The following is a 12,729-nucleotide window of genomic DNA, read 5'->3' as shown; positions in this document are numbered from 1 at the left end:
GAAGAAGGACAGGGCAGACCTGGTTTGGAAGTCTAGAGAAAGTGTAGCCATTGTCTCCCCTAGACCAGAGTCATCACTGGGACCCCCCATTCAGTGTTGAGCTGACTTCTGAACCCAACCTGTGCAGTGTAGGACCAGATCCAGATCATAGTCTGTGTGGTAGGGAACCAATGCTGAGATGCCAGCATATGGGAGCGTCGGATTCTGATAGACCACGATGCAGTGTCAGCTCTTGCCTTGAGGAAGTCCCAGGATTTGATTCAGCTGCCATCAGCACCCAGCAGAGAACAGAACATGTGTGTTTATCATACAACTGTGCCAAGGCCTCATCCCAGTGCTGAGCTGGCGAGCAGAGCCGACATCTGAGCAGGCATCGAGATACACCAATGCCCACTATCCCTGCTTGCCGGTGAAGGGCATGAGTGGGCTGTGGCCCAGGGCCTAGCCCTGCAGAAACCCCTTGCACCTGAAGACCAGAAACTGAAAGTTCAGTGCAGTCAATAGTCAATCAAGTTTGCTCATCTCTCTTGCTAAAAGGGACACACTCCTGCATGGAGCTTCCCAGAGATCCTCAGCTCAGAGACCACACAGGACGGGCTGGCCCAATTGAAAGAAGGCCTGTTCCGAGGATGCTTTCTTAAAGAGACAGCTGGGGTCCTTAGTGGACAGACCCTTACCCCTGCTCTAGATGACTCAGGTCTGTAGGCCCTAACCTGGCTCTGCAAATCACAACTCTTCTGAGTCCAGATTCTCCACCTACTCACTATGTGGGGACGAGGTGGAGATCTTTCTTAGACAGTGCAGACACAGAGAGAAGTGGTATGATTGAGAGTGTCCATCTATCAAACACTGCGGGGGCAGGGGTGATATTACCATGGATTCCCATGCAGGACGGTGTGAGGTAGCTGGCGGTATCACATGGACAGCCACAATCTCAGAGCAGTGGAAGGTCATGTTGCTTGTATGGAAGGGTGACTTAGGTACATGTTGAGCATGTTGAGTGAGGTCAACTGATCATGGAGGGAATTTCTTGTCACAGTTATGTGCACCTGAGTGCAAATAGAGCCTGGTAAGTTGTTGGGATTGGGCTTATCCTTGGGGATGAAGGGACACTTCCTGGTCATGTGATTCTTGCCTAATTATGTTGTCTCTTTCTCCAGTGACAGAACACCTCAGAGTTTTGGTATCCACAGTCCCTCCCACTCCTGTTCTTTGCAGACAGGTGCATGTGCATGACCCCTTGACCATCCCATATGACCTTGAAGTTCCTGCTGATAGGGAACTGGAAATGGGGCCCAGGGTGGTGCTGCTGCTGGCCCAGGGCAGACTTTCCCAGTGTCAGGAGTCACCACAGCTGTAAGATGCCATTGACTTGGTAGTATTCTCCCACCTTCAAAACTCTTGTTGGGACAGACCCTAGCTGGACAGCTCTCGACACCTGTCCAGGCCTTGCCCAGAAAATCCATATGCACTAAGGTGACCCAGAGACTATAAGCCTTGGCCAGAGTCATAGTGTGTCGGTCAAGTTGGGCAGGAATAGTGAAGTGGCTGAAGCCGGTCCGCCGATCCTATTTTCAATAAGAACGTGGGGTGGTACCCACATGGCTGCCCATCCGGACATTGCAGTGGCAAGCACAAGAAGGGAAACACTTCTTTCTTGTGTGCTGCAGAGTTGGCTGTCCACTTCCTGCCAGTGTGTCCCTCAGTTCCCATCAGGCCCGGTGCTCTGGTTCTGGGATCCGTGCTAGAGCTGATTGGTTGTTCCAGGTGCTCCTCCTGCCCTGCCCTCCTCATCTCCTCACTTGTCTGTGCATCGGTTTGCTTGTGCCTGCTCCTTAACAACAGCGTGTACTTCAAGGTGTGATTGGGTAGCATGAGTCAAACTTCGCAGCTTGAGGAAGGCAGCTCTAGCTGGGGCCTTGTGTTCTGCTTGAGAAGGAAGGCATAGGCATTTGCAGGAGGGATGGCTCAGAGTTCAATGGGAGGCCCTAGCTGCCCCATCCTTCCTCTGAATGTGTCCGATCCATTCCCCCAACATCAACTTGGCACTCCAGCCAGGAACTCTCAGCATCCTGCCTGGATATGAGCAGCTGAATGTAGTCACTTTGGACAGTTCCTCCTAGTCCTGCCTTGCCATTGACCTTGCTGGGCTGCTGGAACTGAGCCACCCTGCCCATACTTCCTACTAATGTATGTGATACCTGCTCTAACCAGGCTCTGGGTCAGGCTGGGGAATCCAAGCAGCAAGGCTGATACAGTGCAGGAGCCAGTTGCCTGGAGAAAGGGTGTTTGGGTGACAGTAGCCAAAGGATCCTTGTGGTAAGGAAGGACACCCTGAGTTTGAAGGAACTACTGCTGAGAAGCCCTGAGAGCTACCTGCCAATCTGGTTACCAAGCAAATGGCCACCCTGTGTGCGCCTGTCCCACTTTCTTTCTAATGTCTGTCCATGTGACCCTGTGTTATTTCCTGCTGACACCTGTATGACATTCATCCAGGTGGGTGGGATTCTCACATCCAGCATCTCTGTGATGTGCCCTGTAGCTGGAAGGAGCTCCAGAGGGTGGGATACCATGTGTGCGGTGAGGTCTCCTAGTACCCACAGAGGGCAGCAAGTAGTAGGCACTTCCTGTGTGCTGAGTGGATGGAAGATCCTGATGATGAGTGAGTGACATATCCCAGGGTTTCTGTGAATGGGGCCTAATGAGGCTGTGAAGCTGCTTGATAGAGGGGCCTTTGGGCTAACCATGCCAGGATGAATGTGGCAGCACCAGCCCAGGCTGAGGGATGCCCTCTGTCCTCCTCCAAGGTGGCCAGTTTTTCATTTTTATGGTCCACTGTGAGCATCGCGCTATCTTTATTGGACAGCATTGCTCGTTAGCACTTACTGGTTTGGCCATGCAGTGACAGCTTAGACTACGGGGGTTTATTTCCCCCGGGGATTCCTTCCCCTGAGGTGAGGTTGTGGCTTTGGAGAAATGTGTCCCTTCTAGGGTTAATTCAGGGCCATGTGTGCCTGTCCCGATGTACCTGTGTGTCCACACAGAACGAAGCCTGGAATATGCGCAGCTGAGTGTACCCATGAGTACCTGTGTGTCTACATGGGAACTTACATGTAGGCTGTGGGAACCTGAGTGCAGCGGAGCACACCTTGTGTAGCTGTGTATTTACACAGAAACATACATAAAGCATGTGTCTAGCTGAGTGGCCCTTATGTACACACATGCTTACATTGGCATATCAGCATAGGCTATGTGCTCCTGAATGCAGATGAGTACACCCATATGAAACTATACATGGGCACACCTGTTAGCCTGTGTGCACATGAGAACAGTTGAATGTTCTCATTTGAGTTTGTGTGTGCACATGGACACATCCATATAACCTATGTGCACCTAGGTTAACTGTAGGTAAGTATACATGTGGGAACTTGTGTTTACCTGTGTATATGTGAGTATCCACTCACATATGGATTTACTCTGCAAATCTGTGCCCATATGGAATGCATGTTCTCACTTGAATATCTCCTGTGTATACTTGTATAGTCTTCCCCATATCTGCCAGCCAGGCATGCGGCTTATAACATCTGTGCTGTGTGTCTGTGTGTCCTCTTATGTATGTCCATGTGTATTAATATCTGCAGGCCTTCAGGAATATATAACTTGGTCCCTGGCTCTCCTGGCTTCTGTGCCCAGGTGGGGATGATATTCCTTCCTTGCAATATGGTAACCTGTACACTGTTGGTTACCCCAATTTGTGGCTCCAAGGTAGCACATCCTGTGGGTAGTGTGCTGATATATTGGGATGCAGGCTGCAGAGCTTGGCTTGATTTGGGGACCCTGTGCTCTGGGCAGCTGGTTTTTCTGTGAAATCCAAGTGTGTGAAGGCAGAGCAGGAGGGAGCACCTTACTCCCTAATTCTGAGATTTCATTTCCGTGTGTGGCGGAGATGGCCACATTTAATTTCCTGTCCGTTGGGATAGGCTGACTGGAATCTCTGGCAGGGCATACAGAAGATGGGTTGCTGGCTGTCACAGAGAGCTCTCTCCACATCTCTTTGGCTGAGCCAGCTGTGGTGGACCCTTCTCTAGATGAGTGCTGGGTAGGCTTCAGGGAGTGAGTCTCCAGACTGTGGCCACTCAGCTTGTGGTTATTTCTTCCTTGCAGGTCAGCTGGCCGCTGGAACCTGTGAGATTGTGACCCTAGACCGGGACAGCAGCCAGCCACGGAGGACGATCGCCCGGCAGACGGCACGCTGTGCATGCAGAAAGGGGCAGATTGCAGGCACCACTCGAGCCCGGCCTGCTTGTGTGGACGGTAAGAGCTCCCAGACTTCTGGGGACACTTCAGGGTACCGAGAGGGCTTCTGTGCCAGCAAGCATCACTCTGAAGGAGATTTCTTCGGAATGCTCTGAGGCCAAGACCTCAGGGTGTATTTCTAGGGTCAGATCTCTGGGCAATCTTTCATTAGGCTGGCATATCTGGTGTGGTATCCATGGGCAGCATGTCCTGTGCACATGGGGGTGGCCACTGACTACATGGTTCGTGGTATCAAAAACCTGGAGTCTCCAACCAGATACGGTTCCTGTTCTCAACCCACGAAGATGTTCATTATAACAAGCTGGGCCGCATCAGTGTGATAATTGTTCCCCAAAGCCAGGAAGGATCTTGAGAGAGGAATCAGCAGAACCCGGGGCATGGTCAGAACAGGGCTGACATCATCCCAAGCTAGATTCCCAGATGGTACCCATTGTGGATCTCAGATCTGGCTGGGTACCTGGCCAGGCTCTATTTTGCCCAAGACTTAGGCAAGAGGTTCAGACCTTGGGTTCCCTGCATAGCTTGGGGTTCAGAGTTAGCTCTACTCTGACTGGGGTCCTGCCCTCCGCTGGAGACCCAAGGGTATAGTAAGGAAGCATCCTAGGCTTACTGAACCCTGACCTCTCTCAGCATCTTCCGTAGACCTCCATGGCTGTGGGTATTCCACACTCCTGCTGCCAACTTGGAAGGGTTTGAAGACTGTCTGTAGCACTCAGGAAGTGCAGAATGAGGCTGAGCATGCTGACCGAGGCAGATGGTGCTGGAGCAGCCATAAGCTCCTGGTTCATAGCTAACCCTATACACAGCTAGGGAGGGGAGGTCTAAGGATTGAGTTCTGTGCAGCCAAGTTTCCAAGGGGCCAGCATCTTGATCCCTGTGGGCAGAGAAGAAGTGGCCTCTTGGTAATATAGATTGATTTTCTGGGACCAGGTTGGGGTGGTGTGGAGCTCACAGCCACAGCATTTTCTCTTCTCTCGCTCACTCCATCACCCTGGGGAGATGGGGTCCGTCCAGACTGATGCTAATTGAATCTGGATCTGCCCAACTGAAACCAAATCCCTGCCCCTCCCTCCCCCAGCAGCCCTCCTGGTGCCTTAGGAGCCTGAGTCCCAGAGACTCAAATGAAAACCTCACCATTTTCAAGGGAGGCCAAACAAATTAGTTTGCTTGAGTTTTCTGCACAGTGGGCATTTTTCTGGCTGCCTTCTAATTTAATTTTTGCTTTTCTGTTTCCTTGCACTGTGTGCATAATAAGTTTCCTGGTATGCCGTTGTGTCTGCTGAAGACAGTCTGGGCCATGGTAGCCCAGCTGACATTGAGCACCAGTGATGTTTAGCCTGGATTTGGTCTATGCCGACCCTGAATTCAGGAGCAAAAGTGGTAGCCCATGGCTGCTGCTGGGTAGTCACATGTTCTCTTGCTGGCTGACTTTATAGCTATTGATAAATTTGCTCACGTACTCATTCATTCATACAAATGAGGTACATCAGGTGTAGGCAGATATAAGGGAGATCAAATCTCAAAGTACCTGGGCCATAGCCCCCACCCCCAACATACAGACAGTGCTGTGAGTACTGGGGTTGCCTCACCTGGGCAAGGATGTATCCCTGAGGGAGTATTTGAGTGGGGTCTTGAGGGATGAAGAGATCACTATTGAAGCTCCTTCCTGTGGAAAGATGGAGCTGTTGGTGAGATTGACTTCATAGGTGAGCTCTTCCCTGGCCTTGAGTCCAAGCTGAAGCAGTTTTGCAGAAATCAGTCTCCAGCATCATGACCCAGTGTACCAGCAGGCATTGATCCACTGTACAGAATCCACAAGAAAAGAGAGCTGAAAGCAATCGGGTCACCTGCCCCAGGGCTTCCCATTTTAACACAAACATCAACAAGCAGACCTAACCTTAGGACTGTGCTTTGTGGGCTATGGAGCCAGCCCCAGCAGCACTAGCTGTGTTTGTTGTTGCTCTGTGTTACCCCACATGGTCCTGCCCCCTTTGTGGACTGAGACTCTCAGCAGAAAACTGTTCACGCTCTCTCTGGTCAAAGCAAAGCCCTCTTTCCCCTGTGCGTAGTTCTCGTGAGATTCGTTTGGAAAGAAACCCAAAGAAAGCATGGCTGTTAGGTGTCTGTGGGTGGAAGACGAAGAGAAGCTTGATTGCTTTGGAAGGGAAATGCCCACGGGACTGAAGTTCATCCAGGAGCAATGACCATAGATGTCCCATCTAGACTCAAGGAAGCTCTCCTGAGAGCCTTGAAGGAGGGCAGGCTGGGGTGGACTTGCAAGCAGTCCCAGCATGAGGAGAGTTCCCTCAACTGCAGACAGGTGCCCTATAATTGTCTTATCTCTCTTCTGTGTGTGGTCAATGTCATTACCCTCAGGAAGCTTTCAAGGTGCCCGCCCAGCTGGTGTCAATGACTCTGTCACCTGCCTGGGTGAATGTGCCAGTCTGCATTTCCTAGTAAGAATAGCAGCATGGGCTGGGGGCAAAGCAGCTCCGAGGTTCTGGCTCAGAGCTCCATCTTCATCTCTCCTCACCACCCAGAGTTCATGAACAAAACCCATATCTTCCTGAAGTGATGGGGACAGCAGCTCAGCACTCTCAAGCTCTGGGAGCTACCCAAGACACCAAGTGCTCCATGATAGCAGTTCGGGAACGACCAGTAATACACAAGACTTGCACACAGGAGGCAAGGGAGAACTGTACTGGGAAGTAGGGAAAGGGGGGCATGTTTGCAGAACTGGTCCATGTGAAGAAGGCTGCTATGTTTCTGGGTCAGGATTGGGGCCCCTGGTCTTGGGAGTTGATCCAGAAAAGCTGAGGGAGCAAGTGACCTCAACCCTTAGAAATGGACAAGGGATTGAGAATGCAGAAATCAGCCCTTGGGTAGGTACAGTTAGCTTATTTCCCACTAGGTTGTCAGAGACCCTCCTGAGAGCTCTTTCAACATGTGTCACCAGGGCAACCGGATCCCCACATGCTGGAGAGTCGTGTCAGGCCTGTACCTCACACCCCTACCTCACACCCGGCACAGGCATCAGAGTGGATGTGATGAGTGAAAACTGCCCAACCCTCAGAAGATCAGTAAATCTTCATGGTCTTGGCTTTGGCTAAAGAGTCCGAGGTAGGACCATCCAAACAAGAGCCATAAAAGAAAATAAATTGGACTTTGCTGAAGCACAAAAGTCCTCTTCATCCAATTATTCTGTCACAAAAGTGAAAATCCCACTTGTGAAATGGCTTAATGGTTAAAGGTGCTTGCTTCTAAGCATGACAGCCGGAGTCTGAGGCCCGGGACCCACATGAGAGAAGCAGAGACCCAGCTCCTCAAGTTGATGCCTGACCTCCATACTTAAGCCATGGCATGAGCTCCCCCAAACACACACACACACACACACACACACACACACACACACACACACACACACCAGTAAGTAAATATAATTAAAAAAAGAATAACTTTTAGGAGAAAAGGCCAGGGATATGACTGAGCAGGTAAAGGCACATGCTGCTAAGACTCACATCCTGAGTTTGATCCTAGGACCCAGATGGTGGAAAGAGAGAAACAGTGTTATAGGTTGTCCTCAGACCTCCACATCCATCCCATGGCACCTGCATACACACACAAAATAAATAAACAAACAAAGAGTAAATAAATGTATGTAATAAAGAAAAAATAAAATGAAAAATTCCACAAATGCAAGAAAATAGAGCTCATGAGTTCCTTAAATGTCTAACACAGAGTCAAATTATGAACACTAAGCTTGCAAAAGGAACACAGACATGCGTGCAGATATCCAGAGCTTCAGGAATGGTAGCAGCTGACAAATGGACACAGTAGAGTGTCCATGATGGCCCCGGAGAATAAGCAGACTGTGGTTATCCGCAGTAGCTAACCAAGCCAGGCCATGTTGAAGCTGCAGTGCTGGTGAAAGAAGCCGCTCCCCAGAGACTGCACACTGAGCCTGTTGCTGTGGAATGGACTGCAGACCTTCAGAAATGACGATTCCTGGTGGTCACACTGTAGAGAGGTGTTTCCTTGGATGACAAAATCAGCCTGCCTTGGCCAGGCTAGGCCTGCTTCAGCCATGGTCAGTCAGCAGTGGTCAGTTGGGGTGCCCGCAGGGGCCCTGCCCTGGGAGAGGTTGTGGAAGGGCCTTCTTTGTCACCTCAACATCTCCTTTGTGGAGAGACACAACCAGATTCTGGATGGGCTTTCACTTGACAACTCTGTGGTTTTCTCAGAACCTGTTGTCATAGCTCCCAGCTAGCCTGTGGGTCTGGTCGTGACCAGCATCTCCCCACATGGATCTCTGTTTCATAGTGTAGGTTTGGGCTGCCAACTTGAACAGCCTAGGGCTCCTCGGTTTGTCAGATGTAACACGCAGTGACTAAATCCAGTAACATCTAGCCACACCCGAGGTAGGCTATGTTGTAAACTCCTAGAAACTGAGAGATAGTTAGGAAATGCTTACTACACTGCACCTTCCAAGCACAACCATCATGCCTGACGATCATCCTGGTCCAGGTGGAGCTTGGGTCCCTCTCTGCATCAGAACCTGGTCAGCTCTGAGCAAGCATGACTGGCATCTGAGAGGGAGGTGACAAGAGGAGAGTCTCAGTTCCTTGGATATGAACTTTCACTGGGTCCACCAAGGGGAACTCTTGACAGGAACATAGTCTAGTGGCTTGCTCAGCTTCAGTTGTGGCCACAGGGTTTGATGGCCACCACATTGATAACCTGTATGCTTCCTCACAGTTCAGCACTTATTTAGAGATCATTTAGGCTCAATGTGCTATGGATCCTTCCAGATCTTTCTGTCCTCAGTGTCAGAAACATGGCACAGCAACCCAGTGGCTGTCTGATATTTTTGCAGAGCTGAGAGGATCGACCCCAGGATTCCTGCTTAAGACTTGGGCTCCCTTGAGTGTGTCCACTGCAGAAGGCCCTGCCCTATCTCTGTGGAACCCTGATCTGGGTAAAGGAAAAGAAGCCACAGAGTGCAGAGGGCCTTTGCTTCTGTCTCCAGTAAGCAGCTTGAGATGCTGGGATTTGCGGGCTTTCTGTGCACCGAGGGAAGTAGACTGAGGTACTGCTGGGTGAGTGTGGGCCTGAGTATGCTTCATTTTCAACATGGTGACTCCAGACATGGTTGCCAGGCAACCACGGAGGAAGAAGGGACAGGCAGGCAATCTCCTTGCTCAAGTCCCTTCCTTTCATGAAAGAACAGGGTCTCAGTGTCATCCAACTGTGTCTTTTCTCGGAGGTTCCCCAGGGCCAAGTGTCACAGCATGGGCTTGTCGGTGGCAGTGGGATGGGGTTGGAGACACAGCTCCACACTGCCTCCTGGAGTGATCCAAGAAGCTCTGTTCAGAGACTTCCACTCAGGAGAAGCCAGGATTTCTGGCTCTGCTGCAGAGAACAATTTCAGGACACGATGGTATGAGGGAGAGCCGGAATTCATTAAGAACAGGGTTAACTTAGATTTAGCAAGGAGGGTGACTAGAACAGCATGTAAGTAAGGAAGGGTAAGACACCCAAGTGTGGGTGTGGGTGTTGCAAGAGAGGGCAACAGAAAGATGCCTAATTGTCTTTTCAGTAGCCGCACAGACAATTACATAACAGAAGGTGGCTAGGGAGTTTAAATGAGGCCATAGGGAGGGTCCTCCCTTGGACAGCTGGCAACACACTGGATCACAAGGGTTGCGGGGAATAAAGGTGCCTTTACACTAAACAGAATTTACCTTATTTCTGACAGTTTCAGAAAACAAATCTGGAAAAAAGAGTAAGGCAGTGTTCAGGTTCATACGAGCTTGGGCTTCACACATGAATCTTTGGTATTTTAACATTTTCATTTGGAAATATATATATATTCATATACATAGATATAAGGTCATATAAATATGAAAGATCATATATATGTGAAGTTCATATATATGTGTGTGTGTGTGTGTGTGTGTGTGTGTGTGTTCCAAACTGAACAACTGGGTATATGAATGTTATGCTTTATTAAAAATATATTAGAAGCAGAAAAGAAGGAATATTCTCTCTATGCTGGCAGCCTTCACAGCAAATGTTAGCTGTATTGGAAGTCTGTAGTCTCAGCTGGCAGGAAACTTCAGCCAGACTCTGAGTGAGGGGCTCCTTTTCTTTTCATGTCCCTAGAATCCTTCTTATCTTTCTGATCTGCCTCAGGCTGGGACACTGAGCAGCCCACATAGCTCCTGTATGCTCTAGATGTTTTCCAGTGTCCATCGGTGTGGAGCCAGTTGTGAAAGTGGGCCTGCTGTGTATGCTGAGCCATGCTGGAGTCTGTGGTTTTCAGAAACACACACCTGCTGCTGTCCTAGTTCTGCAGAGCCCACTGTCCGCTAGCCCCCAGTGAGAACTGCTGGGTGATGGGCAATGAGGGTCCATTCTCTAGAGGGTGGAGTTACAAGATCCAGACAGAGTATGCAGTCCCTGATCCCTGATTCCCTATATCATGTTATCTGGGGGCAGAGAGACGATGATGCCTGACCCATTCCCTCCTTGGTCCTTCATCCTCATGAGGGGACCCTGTATTGGTTTCCTCATCCCAGTAGCTCCAGGGAGTTTGGAGCTATTTATTACTTCAGGTTCTGGTGTTGGGAGCTGGTGAGAAGTTTAGTTTAATAAAGTAACTAACAGTGTGGGGGAAAAGAATGGGAGGGTCTTTAAGGAGTTGCCATGTGAATCTGGCTGGTCTCCCACCTAGCGCTGCACCCTTATAGCAGGAAGAAGGTTCTGGCAGCATCGGGGATCAGGCATAGTTCGTCATAACCATAGGGCATCCCTGCTTCACCTCACAGTGCAGCAGAAGCACTGGAGATGGAGGAAGCCGCTGTAGGCAGCATTGGGTCAGGCCAAGGGACACTTTGGCATTGCAGTGTAGGAAGGCATCCTGCTGGGCTCTGTGCCTATGGGGACCATCCACCTGGGCTCTCTCAGTTGTCAGGTGGTCATATGCCAGCAGCGTCCCAACCCTTGCTGCACCCTGAGAACTGACAGCCATGTAGGGCAGCAGAGGGCACAGTTGGCAGCAGGGCCTCCTTTCCCAGGAGAGGATACTTTTCCTTCTCTTTCTTTTTAGCCCACTCTGTGCTGCTCCAACAAAATCCCTATAACTGGGCAATCTATAAAATACAGAAGTGCATTTTTTCTTTGTTTCAGAGGCCAGGAAGGCCAAGTCCAGCATTGCCTGTGCAGCGTCAGTCAAGGCCTCTAAGAAGCTAAGAGTGCTCTGTCCTAACATGGGCCAAACTCCCTCTCCCAGAACCTTGACAGCATGAATCTGTTGATGAGAATGCAGTTCTCATGACAGAACTTCCATGGGTCAACATACGGTCTCGGGGTTAAGTTTTCAGTGTGAACACTAGGGGACAGTTTCAACATGTGGCATTTTGGAAACATGCAAACTCTGAATGCCACTGTGCAGCTTCAGGCAGGTCCCCTGGTGTCTCTGAGTTGTGGGCAGAGAAGCAGCAGAAAGCTGTTGTGTGAAACCTTCCTACAGAATGGTTCCTCCTCTGTGACCTGGCATCACTGTCTCCTGGTAGCCTAGATCTGCACTGAGGATCTGCACATCTGGCTTGTCCTAGGGAGAACCCCAGGTGAAAGTTGAAGCTTTGCAAGTTGACAGGTACGCACAGCCATTGTTATTATGTATATGAGCTCATCCGTAATTAAGCTATGCAAACAATGGTAGCCTTCTGACCATGCTGGGAAGACAAGAGCAGATCACATCCAAGTCAAACAGCAGAAAGAAAGCAGTAAAAGTGTGGATAAAAGTAGGGAACTAGACCAAGAGTGAAGTTAGCTAACCTGAAGTTGGTAAATAGATAGAAATCAGGAATGGGGCAGGAGAGGAGAAGCATAAGGCTCAGACCATCACATAGGGAACAGGGGGCAGGTCTGTCCAACTTACAGACATCAAGAGGGCTAAAGAGAACAGTGCAGCCAAGTGTCTGCAAACGTATAAGATGTCTTCAGGGAAAAGGACACAGACAGCCATAGGAAGACACAAACAACCAATCAGAGTTAAGTATGACAGGAAGAATCAGAGGACTGATGAGCACAAAGCCTCCTAACAGGAAAGTTCCAGGCTATGATTTCTCTGGTGAATCACCAAATCTTCAGAGAATTAGAACCAATTGTCTTCAAACCCTTGGGAACATGGACATGTTGAAACCACATCTAAACCTCGCTCTGTGTCAGCCGGAGTCCTCTAGAGGAACAGAACCAATAAAATAAAGATGTATTAAGTAGTATCTGTTAGAATTGGCTTACACAGTGTGTCTGAATAGTTCAACAATGGCCATCTTCACACTGAAGAGGCTGAGAACCCTCTAAGTGCTCAGTATACTGAGGCTGAATGTTTCAGCAGTCCCAGTCAGC

General features: G+C 49.8%; 1 protein-coding gene across 1 annotated transcript in view; it reads left to right on the top strand.

Moving 5' to 3' along the window:
• Positions 1–12,729, top strand: part of Tafa5 (TAFA chemokine like family member 5) — a 134,546-nt gene that overhangs the window by 55,821 nt on the left and 65,996 nt on the right. Inside the window, exon 2 of the mRNA XM_059247423.1 lies at positions 4,165–4,314. Coding sequence (XP_059103406.1) covers positions 4,165–4,314 — 150 coding nt within the window. The remainder of the gene's footprint in view (positions 1–4,164; positions 4,315–12,729) is intronic.

The sequence above is a fragment of the Peromyscus eremicus genome, chromosome 20 (assembly GCF_949786415.1).
Source record: "Peromyscus eremicus chromosome 20, PerEre_H2_v1, whole genome shotgun sequence".
In the NCBI taxonomy this organism is placed as follows: domain Eukaryota; kingdom Metazoa; phylum Chordata; class Mammalia; order Rodentia; family Cricetidae; genus Peromyscus; species Peromyscus eremicus.
Note: the sequence above shows the minus strand (reverse complement) of the source record. Positions and strands in the feature narration are given on the sequence as shown.